This window comes from Bacillus rossius, chromosome 1, assembly GCF_032445375.1.
Source record: "Bacillus rossius redtenbacheri isolate Brsri chromosome 1, Brsri_v3, whole genome shotgun sequence".
NCBI lineage: Eukaryota > Metazoa > Arthropoda > Insecta > Phasmatodea > Bacillidae > Bacillus > Bacillus rossius.
The window spans coordinates 61,693,463-61,712,354 of NC_086330.1; the positions used below are offsets into that span (position 1 = coordinate 61,693,463).

Consider the following 18,892-nt stretch of genomic DNA (forward strand, 5'->3'; position numbering starts at 1 on the left):
CTATCAACGTTCCCGACCGGACGTTGGAGACCGGATAGGCCTCGACCCATCTGGTAAACAGGTCTGTTAGTACTACAAGGAAGCGCTTGCCTTTGCTGCTGCGGGGATAGGGCCCCATGATATCTAGAGCTAGTGTGTGGAATGGGTGTTGCGGGCGGCGAGGTCGCTGTTGCTCCTCGCCGTCTGTCCTCCGGGCCTTGCGCTGCTGGCAAGTGTGGCAGCGTCGGACGTATTCCCGGACATCGTGTCCCATGCCGGGCCAGTGGAAGGAGACCCTGATTGCCTCCGCGGTTTGTTCGGCCCCGGGGTGGCCTGCTAGCTGGTGGTCATGGAAATAACCCAGTATGGCCGCGCGGGCCCCCTTCGGGGCGTGAGTTCGCCAAGCATCCCCACCTCCCGGCACCCGCGTCTGCAGGACCCCGTCCACGCAGCGCTGATCCGGTACCACCTGGTTCCCGCACGCCTCCACGGCGGCCTTCGAGACGTCGTCCCCCCGCTGAACCCGCTGCACGGCGCTAATCAGCTGGGAGAGAGTGTCCACTGCCTCGGGTTCAGTGACTGGTTCCTCCTGTGTTACCGCGTACAATGCCGCGGGCCCCATCTGGTCTCCCGTGACGGGTGCGCGCCCTGACGGAGGAAGCAGATCGTCCCACGTGCCCTCGTCCTCAAAGATGTCCTCTGGGTTAGGATGTCGTGACAATTCATCGGCAAGTTGGTTAGTCCTCCCTGGCACGTGTTCCACTGTGAATGCAAAGTTTTGGAGGGTCACAGCCCACCGGGTAAATTTACTCTTCCTCCCTTGCATCGAGTTCAACCATTTTAAACACTGATTGTCCGTCCTAAGAGTAAACTCCCGCCCTTCCAGATGGTGTTGGTACCGCTTGACAGCCCACACCACTGCCAAGCACTCCTGTTCATTCACATCGTAGTTCCGGGCGGCCGGCCCGAATTTGGCACTGGAATACTCCATCACGCGTCGCTCGCCATTGGGTCCGACCTGGTACAACACGGCCCCCATACCTACTTGACTCGCGTCCGTTTGTAGGTACAGGGGTTCGCCCGGCACCAGCCGTGCGAGGGTGTGACTGTCCTTGAACAAGCGCTTGACAGTAGCCAGGGCGCGGTCGGCCTCCGCGGTCCACCTGTATTTTGTTTTGGGGGATAGCAAGTCCGTCATGGGGGCCGTCACCGCTGCGAAGTCCGGTATGAAGGACCGCAGCCAGTTCAGGAGCCCCATGAGTCTTTGCAGCTGTTTTCTCGTCTGTGGAGCCGCCTTGGACGCGATCAGGTCCAGGTGCTCCGGGAGAGGGCGGCACCCCTTCTCACTGACGACATGCCCCAGGAATCTGATCTCCGTTGCCCCGATATGGCACTTGTGCGGGGCGCAGGTCAGCCCGTGTCTGGCCAGCCGTTCGAGGACCAATGCCAGGTGATGCGCATGGTCCTCCCACGTCCGTGACCAGACGATCACGTCGTCCAGATAGGCCGTGACGAAGTCGCCCACGAACCCATCCAGGACGCGGACCATCATGGCCTGGAATGTCGAGGGGGCGTCCATCAGCCCGAACGGCATGGCTCGGAACTGAAACCTGCGTCCGTCCGGGGCCGTAAACGCGGTCTTAGGACGGTCTTCCTGCCTGACGGGGACTTGCCAATACCCGGACCTTAGATCAAGTGACGTAAATATACGGGCGTCCCCCAAGCCTGCCAACGCGTCTGCAATGTTTATCAGTGGTGGTGGGGCGGGTATGGTGACAGAGTTCACGGGTTTGAAGTTCACACAGAACCTCAAGGTCCCGTCCTTCTTCTTAGCCATGACGATTTGGCTATTGTACGGAGATTCACTAGCTTCTATTACTCCGTTCTGGAGCATTTCGGTTATCTGTTCCTGCACTACCTGACGGTCTTTGAGTCCAAACTCCCGCGGCTTTACGTATATGGGACTGTGTGGCTTTGTAGGGATGGCATGTTCCGTCACCGTTGTCCGCCGCAGCATGTCTGTGGCCGCGAACACTAACGGTTGCTGCGACAACACGCCCTCGAACAACCCTGTGTAATTTGGTGGCACGTCATGAGTGAGGTCTGCCAGCTGGATCTGTGGTGAGGGAGGAACAGGGCCCGCCCGGCCCACGCCGTACAGCGTTCGGCGCCCCTGACGGCCCACGTGCAACTTACTGTCCTTGATGTCAATGGCGGCGTCCTCCTGGACCAGCCAAGGCAGGCCCAGGATCAACTCCTCCCGCAGTCCACGCATCACCAGGGCGCTAGTCCGACTGAATAAGTCACGAACACCGATGGTTACCTGTGCGCGTCCAGACGTGGACGCGCTTGTCCCCTCCGTTGCCAGTTGCACCTCGTCCTCGTGTGGCTCCAAGTCCTCGTCCGGCACCAGGTGGGCGGAGACAAAAGAGTGGGTCGCCGCCGTGTCCACCAACGCGTGGACGGGACGGCCGTTCAGGAGCACTGGCACCCGGAGCAGCGCCGCCTGGTCCGTGCCCAGCTGTCCCAGCTGTGCTGGAGGAGCCCCCTGCTCCTCTGGTGGTGACCTGTCCCCTGCTGTTGGACTGCTACTGGCTCCCCCGTCTGCTGTGGCGTCCATGCTGCGGTTCCCGTGGTCCCTCGTGTCTCTTCCGAGCTGCCCAGTGGGGCTGTCACTTTTGGCGGGCGACGTCCCTGTGTTCCTCTCGTCCCTGTGGCTGGTGTCATGGCGGGCGTCGTTGGGCTGACTCGTCCTCGGGCTCGGTGAGGTCTTTTCTGTCATGTTGTCCGGGTTCGTATCTAGGAGGCAGTGGCCGACTCTGTCCCTGCCCCCTATTGTCCGTTTCCCGGATGGCGTCCTTCCCTTTCCATCTTCCTCCACAACTCCGCCTTGGTTGGACACTCCGCGTGCCAGTGATACTCCGGGCTGCGGCAATACTGACACCTGGGTGGACGGTTGTCACTCGTCCGCTGATTCGTACTCCGCTCCTCTGACCGTGTTCTGGTCTCCCGTGTGGGTCCCCCTGTCGTCCTCTGCCCTTGTGGTGTGGCCCCGCCCTTGTATCGGACCAATGTCATTGCGTCCTCGGGTGTCACAGTCTCTTGTGACATCACTGGTGTCATCCTAGGCTCCCGTCGTGACTCTCTTGCCCAGAGTTCCCTCCTACTTGCTGCCAAGTCCATTTCAGTCTCCCGGGCCAGCTCCACGAACTCGGATACCTCTAGGTCCACGGCCCGTCGCAGAAAAGGGCGTAGCGACGGCAACAACTGTTCGCATATTACGGGCATGACCTCGCTCACTGTTCTCTCCGGCCCCACTCGCCGGTGCAACCGCACCTTCCTATAGATAAATGATTCGGCGCTCTCCCCTGCGGCCTGTGGTACACTGTAAAGTTGTCGCTGACACTCGGCTCGTGCCAGTGGTCCGTTGAACCGCCTCTCTAGTGCTCGCTCGAATTCTCCCCACTCGGATAGATAGTCCCCCGTGTCCGTCCACCATTTCGCCGCCCGGCCCCGTAACTGGCCACACACTCTCGTCACCCAGTCCCTTCGTGGCACTCCCCTAAGCCTGTCCACACACGCGGCTACAAACGCACTCGGATCTTCGTGCGGTTCTCCCGCAAACTCCGGTAATGGGCTAGCCACCTCGACCACTCGCATCACTATACTCGGATGACCATGACCTATGGGCTCTCTAACGCCCTCGTCGCGGTGACCCGGTAAATGACTCCCCGATTGTCTGTCATTACTCTCCCCGCTACTCTTCACGTCCGCTAGTCCCCATGGGCATTCGCACGAAAGGTCCTGTCCGTGTCTCCCCCTGAACGGAAGTCCACACCCCACACACGTGTCCATCACCCTCGCCTTTGTCTCATCCGGTCCCTCCATTTTTCCGGTCGTCACCCGGCTTCACTTGGTTATCCGATCCTTCTCGGCTCGGTCGGCGAACTCGCCTCTCGGCGCGCGATAAGCCGCAGCGCGATACCGCGCGAATTCGAGCCCGGCGTGGGTCGCGCCGCCTTATCTCTCTCCCGCGTGAACCTGATCCCGGCGTGGATGCGTCTCCTTATCTCTTTCCCGCGCCGCTCCTTCCGCCTGCTTCCGCCGCTCCGCCGCGCCAGGCAGCTCCCGCGCCGTTCGCGTGACGCAACTCGCGCTACGTCGCACGCTACTCCAGTCCATATAATGTCCGTGATGTCCTTTCCGCCCACTTTGTCCGTGTTCTTGGCAACCCGCACTTTGCCAAATTACGCCCTTTGAGACAAAATTTCGAAAGTTTGAAAGTTTTTAAAAAAAATTGAAAGTTTTGAAAATTTGAAAGTTTGAGAATGCGTTGCCACCTAGTTGGGGGCCACTTGTCGTCGAGCGGGCTGATCCCCTTATTGGTTGTGTAGGTTCTTGGGCTAGCTCAGTTGGGGGTGGGTTTCGGGCCGCGTGGCAGTTAAGAGGATCTAGCCTGCTAATAATGAAACTACATAGGGTTTCGTGGCACTCACTCTTTTTATTGGCCACTATTTGCACTGGCACGGGGCTATCGCAGTTCCCGCCTACGACCGTTCTTAGGTGAGGCCTGACTACACGAGAATTTCCCCTTACACGGCCGCCTATGGGAAGTAGTAGGCGCCGGCGTCGCGGCGCTAACCGATGGCGTTTGTCCCAAACCGGCAGGGCTTTGATTTCCTGTCCTATAGCGAATTCAGGCAAGCACTACCTGCGGACACAGTTTCTGAAATGTCCCATTAAAATGGCGAGGTCTCGTCCATGACACAATGGTACTATTTTATCCTAGGCAATGCATGACTATACAAGCGAATAAAGATATATATATATATATACATACAAGAGGAAAGGAAAAAATTATGAAACACTAATAAAAAGAAAACTAAACTATTTACAATAAGGCGACCCCTTGGCAATAGTTTACATACTAATCTCCATAGTTTCGAACTGCCTGACACGACTCGAAGACTGTTGCTGATCTATTCCCCGCGTCACTGACGTTAAGCCCGGAGGCCTCTATGCTCACCCGTTTCACTCGTCTTGGCGAGAGCTCGCGGCCGACACGTCACTCCTCCGCGGTTCTCCAGACGCGACTGCCTCCTCTGCTCGCGCCGACCCCCTCCCCGCGCGCGTCTCGTGCAGCATCTGACGTCCTCGTGGACGGGAACCCGCGACTTGTTCACCCCGTGCATATTAAAATACATGTTATTTACCCTTCTAATTTAAATTATACATGATGGATGATATTATAGTTTTTACAATAAAAATTATGTCCTGCTGAAAGAAAAGAAAATATACATAAAAAAAACTACGTCGGAGGGACACTGATTTATTGAAGGTGGCACCACTGGCTCCCGCACACGCCCGCGCACAGAAGAAGGCGGTGACGCGCCATAACGGCCTGTAGGAGCTAGGGTGGCCTCTGGGTCGACGTCAAACGGAAGAGCTCAGAATTACAGAGCATATACCTACGTGATCATCTCCGTCTGTGTTCTATTGTAGAACCTTTGTTCCGTGAGGTTCGTCTCGTTTACATGATCCATCTCCTTTTCCTTGTTATTGTTAAATGGACCTTAGGAGGATGTGCCAAACTCTTCCTTAATCAAAGGATAAATTTTGATAATAGCATTAGGTAAAAGTTCCGTACTACGTATCCAAGTTAATCCCTTAACCTTGATGGCAAACCTTGATGGCAAACCTTGATGGCATGATGCTGTATACATTGATCCTGTGGTACATGATGCTCACTATGTTAATTTATTACGTCGACAGATCCTCAAACTTAAGAAAAACTTGTGATATAAAAATGAAGTATGATCACTAGTGGAATACAAAAATAAAATTTCACAAGACCTGATATAATTATTTTTTTATTGTATTTTTTTTTATTTATACAGGATCATACTATTTTGAGTTAGTCTAATTACTTAGTTACTATGATTTTCCTGTAAAAACCCAGCAGCATTAAACATAGTATAAACACTTTATTAGTTTATAGCGCTAGACATTTTCACAATGTGAAATGACCACAGCGGCCGGACTACCACAAAAAAAAAATATATAACATTAACCCCATTCCTGTGTTTATTTTGATTGAGTTATCTTCCAAGTAATTAATGTTGCTGTAGTTGGTAGTGTGTGATTATTAGGAAAAAAAATTTATATTAACGGATTAAAATTCATACCTAATACCAAAGGAACTGTAAAATTAAATGCAGAAAGAAAATTTTTCCTTTTTAAATTAAATGTTTATAGCTAATTCTATTGTGTGAACAAAATAAAATAATGTTTACCACAATATGGTCAATATATTTACTTATTTATTAAATAAAATTAGTAAATGATGATGTAAAACGACATTCAGAGCTTCTTATTGGCTGAAAACAAATCATTCTTTTAGTAATAACAGTGTATCAAGCAAGATTTAAACTTAGAGCAAACTCTAATTAATATTTATACTAGGCTTGTGTAAATGCTTATCGAAATGTACAATTGGAGCTAGTCTGGTTGAATTACATGGAATTAAACTGTTAAGTAGAATAAGTACTGTGTTTTGTAGGTGAAAAGATTATGTTGATTGAGACCGAACTGTAAGAACTGCACTGCAGTATTAGCCTATGAGTGTGTATTTTATTAACTGGGCTTTTATGAATGGGTGCCATTTTTCTAATTTAATTTCTTTCTTTTTTACTTTCTGACATGATTTAATATCATTCTTTAAGAGTTTTTTTTATACAGTTTTTACATTTGGTGAGGTTAGGTTACATATTACAAGTACTGTGAGATTGTGAGAATGGTCGGTTAGGTTAACTACATTGAAAAATATTTTATAATTTTGTGGCTGGTTGATTAGGTTAGGTTAGCAACATTTAAAATACTTGAAAATTGTGTGAACGGTCGGTTACATTAGCGACATTAACAATACTGTATAATAATTTCAACGATTGGTGAGGAATTGCCAACTAAAAATATAGCTTAATTAATGCAACCAATTGCTCTTATTTTTTTTTTTTTTGCAATTTTAATGTAGATAACCTAACCAACCATCTACACTATTTTTAAACTATTTTTAATGTAGCTAACACTATTTTAAAGTAACTGAAAGATGTTTGGTATTTGCCCCATCTATAATGCCTATCAGTAAGACAAGGACCTCGTTCCGAAACTAACAGTTTATTGCTTATTGTAGAAATCAGTTACTCTCATTGCTATTATTAACTAGGTACTTCTCTAGTTTAGTTACTCCCTGTCCTCAATTTAATAGACCTTATAAACAATTTTATAGATATTTAAATGCTGTATTTTTTCACAAATCACTTCAAACTGATTTCTAAAATAGAGTAATGGGAACTCTCAGTTGAGTTCGTTAATGGGAAAAATCCAACCAAAGGGGTAGAAATCTGTGTGTGTGTGTGTGTGTGGGTGGGGGGTGTGTGTGTGGGTGTGTGTGTGGGGGTGGGTGGGTGTGTGTGTGTGTGTGGGGGGTGGGTGTGTGTGTATGTGTGTGGGCAGGGTTGGGAAAAAAACAGTTTTTTTAAAAAAAAAATCAAAAAACATGTTTTTTATTGTTTTAAACTGGTTTTTTTTGTTTTAAACAGTTTGTCATGTTTTAAAGAGTTTTTTTTAAGTTTAATTTTTGTTTTGTTTTTAATATTAATTTTAATCAAAACCACCACAATATGTTTTGCACATATGGTTTCAGCAGAAGTCCCATCAGGTGTAAGGTTAGCAACATTTAAAATACTTGAAAATTGTGTGAACGGTCGGTTACATTAGCGACATTAACAATACTGTATAATAATTTCAACGATTGGTGAGGAATTGCCAACTAAAAATATAGCTTAATTAATGCAACCAATTGCTCTTATTTTTTTTTTTTGCAATTTTAATGTAGATAACCTAACCAACCGTCTACACTAATTTTAAACTATTTTTAATGTAGCTAACACTATTTTAAAGTAACTGAAAGATGTTTGGTATTTGCCCCATCTATAATGCCTATCAGTAAGACAAGGACCTCGTTCCGAAACTAACAGTTTATTGCTTATTGTAGAAATCAGTTACTCTCATTGCTATTATTAACTAGGTACTTCTCTAGTTTAGTTACTCCCTGTCCTCAATTTAATAGACCTTATAAACAATTTTATAGATATTTAAATGCTGTATTTTTTCACAAATCACTTCAAACTGATTTCTAAAATAGAGTAATGGGAACTCTCAGTTGAGTTCGTTAATGGGAAAAATCCAACCAAAGGGGTAGAAATCTGTGTGTGTGTGTGGGTGGGAGGTGTGTGTGTGGGGGTGGGTGGGTGTGTGTGTATGTGTGTGGGCAGGGTTGGGAAAAAAACAGTTTTTTAAAAAAAAAAAAAATCAAAAAACATGTTTTTTATTGTTTTAAACTGTTTTTTTTTGTTTTAAACAGTTTGTCATGTTTTAAAGAGTTTTTTTTAAGTTAAATTTTTGTTTTGTTTTTAATATTAATTTTAATCAAAACCACCACAATATGTTTTGCACATATGGTTTCAGCAGAAGTCCCATCAGGTGTAAGGTATATTGCTACACATTTTTGAATATGGAATTCCCTGGCATTTCCCGGTTTTCCCTGACTGTAGCCATTCCGGATATTATTAAGTACAAGGCAAAAAGTTCACCTTTCAAGGAGTACTTATTCAGTCCTGACTTTATGTAAGCTTTTGGACTTACGCCATTGCTAAGCAGAAGTACGTCTGTAAAAGAAAACTACAAAAAAAAAAAAATGACAAAAAAACAAATAAAGCAATAAATTGCTGTTGTCAGGATATAAACACCACACAATACTCCACAACAGGAATATGGTCAGCGAAACAAAGAAAAATGGACTAACAGAACGAAAAAAAAACCACAAATGATGACAGCACAAAAATACTGAAATAAAAACATTCAGCACAACAGTTGAAACGAGACAAAAACACAGCAAAACGAAAAGACGAAACAAATACAATAGTTTTTTTCAAAAAAGAACGGGGAAAAAAACCCACAAATGATGACAGCACAAAAATATTGAACCCAAAAAAATTCCGCACAACAGTCAAAATGAGACAAAAACACGACGAAACGAAAAGACGAAACAAAAATGACAGTTTTCTAAAACAGAAACAAGCGACGTTTCGGGAACTGCAATCTGCTCCCGTCCTCAGGCAGAGACGCACATGGTACGAAAACACAGGTGTGACCAAATTCCTGTTGTGGATTATTGTGTGGTGTTTATAGCCTGACAACAGAAATTTTTTGCTTTATTTGTGTTTTGTCATTTGTGTTATTTGTAGTTTTCTTCTACAGACATACTTGTGCTTAGCAATGGCGTATGTCCAAAAGCTTACATCAAGTCATGCACTCCCATTGCACAAATCTTTCAAAGATAATACTTATTCAGTCCTGTAACACTAAAAGAGATTAAACCTCTAGTATGGTGGATGGCTTTGGAGAAAAGTACTCATCATGCAACTCTGCACCTGGCACATCAGTTACACAGTGCAGTAGCTTCGTCAGCTGGTATTGAACGTCTTTTCTCCACATTCGGGTTTGTGCATAGTACTGTAAGGAACCGGCTAGGAACAGAGAAGGCTGCCAAACTTGTAACTGTTTTCCGTGCACTTAACTAACAAAAGCAAATTTTAATTAGGTTAGATGAACTTAGTGGAACTGGCACCCTGGATATTTATCACAATTGGTGACTTACAATGAGACAGTGATGCTTGCGATGAAAATGTCAAATAAGCAGTTTTTGTTTTCGTAAGAAATAAAACATTTTTAAAATACATATAAAAAAACATGTTTAGAACAGAATGTTTTAAACATTGTGTTTTAAACTTGTTTTATTCAGAGTGTATTGTTTTAAACAGTTTTGAACATATTGTTTTAAACATTTTGTTTTAAACGTGCCAACCCTGTGTGTGGGGGTGGGTGTGTGTGTGTGTATGTGTGGGGGGGGTGTGTGTGTGTATGTGTGTGGGTGTGTGTGTGTGTGTGGGGGTGGGTGTGTGTGAGTGTGTGGGGGTGGGGGTGGGTGTGTGTGTGTGGGGGTGTGTGTTTGGGGGGGGGTGTGTGTGAGGGTGGGTGTGTGTGTGTGGGGGTGGGTGTGTGTGTGGGTGGGGGTGGGTGTGTGTGTGTGTATGGGGGCGCGGGCGTGCGCGTGCGTTCGTGTGTTTTTTTAGAGAGATAGAGAGCGAGAGCGCGCGCGGATCATGGGTTGAGTTAAAAAAAAATTCTGAACTTCCGTTCCCTGAACACTATCCAGTCGCTTCATATTTATTTTAAATTTCTCAACTATCAAATCCATTACAATTTGTTGTAAAAATCCTAAACATTTTCAAAAAATTTTGGCTGAAATAATTTTTTGTAAGATGAATGATGTGCAAGTGGTTAAAAATATGGGTTTGAAATTAAAAAAATAAATTAAATTCTTAAAATGTACACTATCAAATTCATTCAAACTTATTGTAAAAAAAAATTGATACGACCAATTTTAGTGCAAAGAATAAAAAGCAGTGTTTAAAGGCGGAAAAAAAAAACAACTTAAATAGGCGTAGTCTGAAATTTGTTTTAAGTTATTCAATGCTGAATGCATTGAATTAAAAACATTTATGCTGCATTGAATTTGGGAAAATATTTAATGAATAATTTTGGAATATTAGAAAAAATAAAGAACATTATGTATATTAAATTTCAAAATGTTCCTGAAGTTTTCAGAACATTCAAAAATAAATATGTACTTAAAAATCCATCCGCATCTGTGGCTGTGCCAAAAGGATTTTTTTTCTATCAGTCTTCTCTTTGGTGACATCGCTCAGTGATTAATTGGTTTTCCTTCGTAGGATCATTCGTAGAATGTTACTTTTCTTAGTGACTTCTTAGAGGCTCTTCGTTGGTCACCCAATCCATTCTCTTCTTTTGAATTAGGTATCTGTTTTTTTTTTCCTCATGGATATTTTTATTTGTTTCAGATTGAATCTGCTTGGATTGGAAAGGATGGACATACATGTGCTGTGAGTAAAATAGTTTATTCTGTGGTTTAATTAATTTTTTATATCATATTTTGCATCATGTTTAATACAATTTTTTTTATATTTTGTGAATATAATGAACTTGCTGGTAATAATTTTAATAAAACTTAAACTCAAGCATGCCAATTATATCTGTATTAATTTTCAGATATTAACCCCACATAAATTTGTGGAAGTACAATGCAATTGTATATAGGATGTACTTTTTTTTAATTGCCTGTTCTTGTAATTTTTTTAATACTCAATTATTACATATACTACATTTTTGTAACTAAAATAAGAACTTTGCTCAAGTACTACGTACATATGTACATCAAAGTTTTTCTTTGTATCATAGGTTCACCCTTGAAGGAAGTTTATTAACAACCATCAGATGGCACGTAATTTGTAACTGTTTTGTGAGCATTAACTATCTTGATTCTTATACTACTAAAACAGTTACGTGGTATGACTCTGTAAACACTTAAGTGTTAATACATTGTTTCAGAATCCTTAGCTTTGTCAGGTTCTTAATTGATATGATTTGAATTTATTAAATGTAATTGTTTAACCTGGTTAGCTACTTATTTACAACATCAAAAAGACTTGAAGCTACCTTTCAATGTCCTACAGGTTAGTGAAGCATCAACAGGTATCACAATAAATTTCAGAGGCAGCTGATGTGCCTTATTCAACAGGCACACAGCTTGGAAATTAATATAATTTAAAACACCTAAAAAAAAAAATTGATATAGGTAAATGTTAAATTTTCTTTACTCAACAACGCATAAATACAGCTGTCAAGGCTTTTTCTTTAATGCACAAGTAAAGTCCTAAATAATTATTAATTCTTAACTATGATTTAATTACCTACATTTATAAAATATATGGGCCCACCAAGATAGCAAAAATGCTAGAAATGTAAGCATGACAAAGTACTAAGTAAACAATATATGAGATAATAAAAATGATTTTAAACAATATTAAAGGTTGAGTAAACAACATTAAATAATTAAATAAGGCAAAAAATATAAAAAAATCAATTAAGTTTTACTTTCCACAGATTTAAAAGCTGTGCCAAAAATTCCAATACCACAGCAATGGTACAAAGGTAATGGTTTGTTACCGAGTTCATTTTAAAGGAAGTTCAATAAAAGTTAATGCTTCAGTGCAGCCCTGATCATTATGAATCATAATGCATTATAATTATAAAACTTTGAGTTCAATGCAGAAGCTACGGTTCTCTCAAAATGTCAAAAATAATTTTTGTTGGCGTTTGTGGTTATTTGACAAATACACTTAAAAAATGGACGTTAACCCAACATTCAGCCCGGAACATTTCTGTCTGTGAAACATGCAGTTCAGTTCCACTCTGAAAGTACTTGAACAAGCGGTTTGCATGGACCAAGATGTAATACGTGCAGTTTTAATCCAGAGAACATAGTAGTTCACTAAGCTAGATACGTGAATTAACTTGCAGTAAGTTGTGGCTGCCAAAAAATTTATAGTCTGTGCACACCCAGCTCGTATCAACACCACAATCAGATGACTATTTTTATGAGGCAGTGGGAGAAAATGCTATCAGGGACAGCATAAACACACATAATGTTCATTAACAATTACAGGTAATATCTAACTCCCATAGAAGGAAAATGCAGAGCCCAAAGTTGATAAAGTTTGTTTAAGGATGGCTGGGGTATTGAATTCGCTCTGCAGTTGCAGACACATAGCCAGCTGCCGTGATGCATGCGACAGAACAAAGCACATAAAATTTCCCACACTGCTCACAGTTACTAGGTACAGTTATTGGCAAAAGCTTCATAAAGGTTGAAGGCGACTCATATTTGCGATAAACAGAAAAGTCAGTCACTTAACAAAATCCAGCAAAAACTTATTAAGGACAAAGCAGTATTAATTGTAGTAGCACCACAAATGATTCTTGAAATGAAAAATGTTTGCCATAAATAAAAAGTTCTTAGACTGCCCGATTCCTGGCCATTACTTAAAGTGCTCAACGCCTTACTAGGTCACACGTAGTTGTGCTGTGGTGAAGTCCAAGGCAGCCAAGATGGTGTGGCTACCATGCACACCAAGTGCCAGATGGTGGCCACGGCCGCCAACCTGTCGCCTCCAGCGATGCCTCACAACTCTCCGAGCTCAGCATCGCTCACCAACACTTCGGCTTGGGCTTGATGGCAGCATCACCGCCGTAGTCAGGAAACAAAAGAAAGCATGCAACCTAGCTTCGTGCGCGTGCACACACAGCCGTACAACAAGCCAAAGTTTAACTAATAATCTTTGAGGGCTGTCACTAAAATTATTTAACAGTACAAATGCTATACTGAAGGGATATACATTTATTAAAAATAATTAAACTAAATTAAAAGCCTAAATAACAAATGAGTTACACAGAAAAAATAGCACGTGTAACTCAGTACACTTGGTAGAAGTGAAACTTCTTTGGGAATTATCCCTCAATTTGTACTTTTAAGGGGTAAAATGGCAGAGAGAGAGATATGAAAAGACAATTTTCTATAAATAACACAGTGCTTTTTTTTTTATTTCTTTTTCAAGTATTTGAGAATCCTAACATTGTTTAGTTTTATGAGAAATATGATTAAAATAAAAATAAACTAAATAACATGAAATAATAAAATCATTACTCACTTCAAAATAACTGTTAAGATATCAACAATTATTGATCAATCAATAATGATTAACTATTAATATTACCTACTGTTGAAATACACCATAACGAAAAACTGTACGTGGTACTGTTTCTTCAAACAATTCTGCCATTTGGAACATGCTAAATCTCTGAACGATATATGAAATCAGGTAGCACTATATATCTTGGCAATGCAGGGACTGTCTCAACAGCGCTCTCTACACTGCCTGCTGGTTGAATAAGAAGGAACGCAAGTGTGCTGGTAGCAAATATAGAATTCAAGACATTCACAGCTGACTTTATAAGATACCTAAATCTATTTTCTGAAATAAGCGCATGCACACACACACTGTCTTATTCGTTCGTTCATCTATTTCTCTCTGTTCTTTTTTTTTTTTTTTTTTTGGGCAGGGGTTTAATAATTGCACAAAGAGGAGAACAAAAAAGAGCCCAGCAACGTATATAGTGCTCTCTTTATATCTCTATGGTAAGGTGCCTATTCTCTGTATTATTTGCATAAGAAACAATTCACTACAATGTTTCACGTAAATGTTGCATTAAAATTCTGTTTGAAAATTTACTCTCATTGTGCCCAAAGAAGTTTCATTAAAAAAATAAAAGGGGAGGCGGCTGTAAATACTTCCCTACCACAAACAGTAAGGAGGACTTCATGTCTCTGGTATTTTCCTGTATTCTGATATAATTTTTCGGAACACCCTGAGTAAGGTCCATACTTAAACTCATTGTCTAGACTGCATTTGTGGGACTCTCAAAGCAATTAAAGTTTTGGCAGTTCTCTGTTATCCACTTCTGATGGTCATCTGGCAGCAGGCCTGACACAAACTACTCTGTATTGGTTCCTCAATTCGTTCTTGTGCTTGATTCTGGAATAGAATGCATGTGTTTTTAAAATGAAGTTTTGTATAAGGTGTCCAAACTTTGCATACCTGAGCCAGCGAGAAGTAGACACGGAAATTGATTGATTGCACACCTGCAATTGGGCATTCGCCCTCTGCAGGAAGTTCTGCCCCTACTTCACTCTCCCATTTCTTTTATCTCACTTTGTAGGCCCTCTACACCCCTCATGTCCAATACCTTCCACTCAAGCCCATTCCACTCCCACCCTGTCCTCACCAGAAATGAGTGCTACCCTCTTTCTGTTTGCCTCCACTCCCTTTGTATCTTCCACTCATGGTCTCTCCTCCCTCTGTATCCACCCTTGTGCAACCTATCTCCCAGCTCCCCCAACCCTTGATCCCCTTGGAAGAGTCTTATCAGCCTCTCTACCTGCCTCCTCTCCTGCAGTGTTTTCCACACCAACTCATTGATCATTACTGATGGTCTATGTGCTTCCTCCTCTTCTCCTTTCCTTCTCCACCATATACTCATTACCCATTCCGCTGTCATATGCTGTACCTTTTCCAGCTCTCTTATTTCTGTCATCAGATACGAGTCCCAAATTGCTGCTGCATATTCCATCATTGGCCTCATGAACTTGGAGTACGCCTGTGCCTTTAATTCTTTCCGGTACCCTTCAACGTCCTGCTAACCTATCCCAGTCCCCTCCTCCCCTTCTTTTCCGCCTGCTGTACCTGCTTTTCTCATCCCAGGTTGTTCTGCAGGGTTACCCCCAGCTACTTGTAATCCTCTGTCTTCTGTATCTCCTGACCCTTCCACCAATACACTTTATTTAATACTGTAATACATACTTGTCACCCTAAGTATCGTCTTGTTTACATTAAATAATACCCCATTCTTCATTGACCAGTGCCATAACCTGTTCAAATTACCTTGCTGGTTTTCCTCCTCTTCCAGCATTTCATATATTAAACAGTTGACTGAAAACGTACACAGTTTACTTCCTATTTCTCTCTAATATAGTTTGTCATAATGAATAACACTTCACTGCGGTACCCCTGACATCACTTCCCCTTCCTCAGATCTTTCCTCTTCCACTCTCACCCTTTGTTCCCTGTCCCTAAGAAAGTCTATTGTACAATACCAGCCAGTTGTCCCTTACCAACATCTCCACCTTCTCTGCCAGCCTCTTGTGCAGCACCCATCAGATGCCTTCTCAAAATAAATAAAAATGGCATCCACCTGTAGAAGTGGCATCTTCCTTGTTAAAGTGCTGCATTTCAATAAAAAAACAGTGGAGTCACGATGATTTATTGAGTTATTGGTAGAGATGGGTATTTTTTGTAATTGCAAAATAGATGCTACAAAATGTGAAAACATTATGTTTGCTGATATAGGCTACCACTTGAAAGTGAATGGGCACCTATTTACAGTGTAGATGCTGCTAAACAGTAAAATCAGTGTTCTGTTACCAGCAGGGTCAAGCCTGAATCTTTCAGAAGTGGGAAACATGGCTGACTTTCCACAACCCGGTAGACTTCCTGGAAGTACTCAAGTTTTTATCACCCATTCATTTCTCCTCTTGTTGCCCCTCACGGCTTCTGATGACTCAGCTGTAGACGAGACGTAAAGCCTTATTTGATTAATTCTCCTGTTCAGTAATATGTAAAGCTGTTATAGCTGTAATCCCTGTGTTGTAACTGTGCTTACAGAAGTTGCTGTCGTGCAGGGACAGCCATGCCACTAGCTCGAAGCTTCAGCTGGAGAAACCAGAGTCATCGGTGGAGAAAATGCTGGAGCAACCGCTGGATGAGATAGTGGCTGCACACTTGAGGTGTGTGAGTGTGTCTTAAGGGCCCTGTCTATGTATGCACACTTACGGTGTGCAAGGCTTCAATAAAAAAAAACCACACATTTTAAAACTATTCAAGATCTCCCAAGTGGTGTCTGTTTTACGAAAAGCATTGAATAATGCTAAGGGCTAATGAATAGTATTTTGTTTGAAAACTATTTTTTGAAAGAGTGAAAATGGGTGAAACAAATGTTATAGAATAATTTTTAGGCATGAAACTTCCAGTAGTGATTCTTGAAAGCACTCAAGGAATTTGCTTTATACCTTTTATCTTAATTTCTCTGCTGTATAATATTAATGGATACAGCTCAAATCTCATAACTGTCCTATGCACGACGAGAAAACTGTGCCAGTTCAGAGCCTTGTGTTTATAGGGAATACCGTGTTAGAAGCACTAGGAGCGTCACACTTATCATCCTACCTCACCCACACAAATACATCCATGACTAGACAGGTCTCTTAAACTGTATGATCTAGCTAAGAGGATAATGTGGTTGCTATATTGTGGAACAGTGGCTTTATTCTTCACTTGCCTCTCTCTTCTTCATTTTAGTAAAGATGATATGGTTGTCTTAAGTCTCACTAGCTTATCTCCTTCAGAGTGGCTAGCAACAGAAAAAATCTGGTAAAGACAAGGGATTTAGAGCAACAGGGAAAAATCAGGGAATTTCTTAGGTATCTTGTTTCTGTGTTACAAAATATTTTTCTCCTATTTCTTTTTGCTCGTAAGTATATCAGCACTTAGAACACACTTTTAGACTTAAGTGTTATCAATAGTAGTGCGATAGAATAATTGATATTTGGCTGTTGCAATAGTGAAATGTGGTATGCCTATGAGTCACAATTTTGAATTTGAAATTTTCATACTGGCCAGGAAATAGTTTTTTTCCAAACATGTTGTCAGGGAAAATTTCATCAGAGTTTTGCTAACTACCCTGTCCCTTATATCTGATCCTACATGTAAGGCTACTCTAGTTGCTGATAACCATGTGAGGCATGCTCAAAAAAACACGATGATGGTTTGGCACAGCTTGGTTTACGCTTATTTTTCAGACCTGAGGAGTCCTTTCTTTGCTGTTTTATGGTATGATTTTATTCCTCAGATGTCTGTACCACTGAAAAAAAATTTTATTTCCATAAAATATTCAACTTATTTTGTACTCAGTAACAAAAATGTGATGTTTTCACAATAACAAAACATAAAAATTTCCCACTTTGGTTAAATTTAGTTTGTAAGACATGTCATTTAGAAAATTATTTAATGTTTTAGTAGTAAAACTTCTTATTTTCCAGCAACAAGCCACTGAAAATACAATTCGTGCTGGCCACATTTTAAAAGCGAGGGACATTTCCTCGTTTATTCTTTCTCTTTTGTTTGCAATTAAAAAACATATTTGTCCTTGCATGGTGTTGTTTTATTTAGGAGACATTTACCTTCTTAAATAAATTTATATTTTAATCAAAATTAGATTAAAGTTTACATTAGAAGCCTTTGATAATTGATTTAATGCAAACATTTAGTTAAAACTGGGTGCTTATGTGTATTTTTTGTGACACTATTACATTGAATATATGTCCTTCTGTAGGATCTTTTTTAGAGACATGTGGCTAGTAAAATGTAATGGGGTATTCCATACCAGATCATCCAGGGGTGTCCATCTTAGATTTGGATGAAATTTGGTACATGGTATCTTCAAACAAATATAAGAACCCGTATTTTTCATTTTTGGAATATTGACTGTAGTTTGGAATTTAAATCTACATTAAATTCTGAATAAGTATGGTGAATTTCACGATTCTACATTAATAACTGTTATTACAAATGTAAATTGAAGTAAGATGTGTCACTAACTTTTGTTGCGGATTAAAACCATTCCACCAAATGGTGGGAAGGGCTTTAAATTCCAAACTAGAGCTAATATTCAAAAAATGAAAAATTTGTGTTATTATATTTTTGTGTCTAAAGATACCATGTATCAAATTTCATCCAGTTCTGATAAGGTGCGGTGGACAATGTGTATCTTGGCTAGATGATCTGGCATGGAATGACCCTAATATAATTTTAACTATAAAATCACTTTTGCAACAAGGTATCGAAAATGAACTATGTGCTGGATGTTGGCTAAACGTTTGACACAAATTGGTGTTTATGCTTCCTTTGGCAATGAGAGAAGTTATTGATGCCCTTCTAAAGTATTGATTTATTTGGAACAACTACTGTATTTGAATAAATTAATGTTTAAAAAACAATCCTCCAATGTTTCAATAAGAAACCACTTAAAGATCATGATAAATATTTAAACATTGTGAATTTACGTGTTTTATTAGGCTTATGTATTGCATTCACATTACTTTGCAGATTGTTTTATTTTTATTTTTTATTTTTTTTGTATTCCCAGTAAAACTATAACGTTTTTCGATAACCAGGCAAGGCATTGGTACAGAATGTGCCAGATTACAGCTGTTGCTTCATTTTTGTGTGCAAAATCTGTGTTTTTGAACTGTTTAAAGTTT

At 41.6% G+C, this 18,892-nt stretch overlaps 1 protein-coding gene across 1 annotated transcript in view; it reads left to right on the forward strand.

Moving 5' to 3' along the window:
• The window catches only part of LOC134536646 (PCI domain-containing protein 2), a 50,227-nt gene that overhangs the window by 3,240 nt on the left and 28,095 nt on the right, over positions 1–18,892 (forward strand). The window contains exons 2-3 of the mRNA XM_063376455.1: positions 10,962–11,003; positions 16,239–16,360. Coding sequence (XP_063232525.1) covers positions 10,962–11,003; positions 16,239–16,360 — 164 coding nt within the window. The remainder of the gene's footprint in view (positions 1–10,961; positions 11,004–16,238; positions 16,361–18,892) is intronic.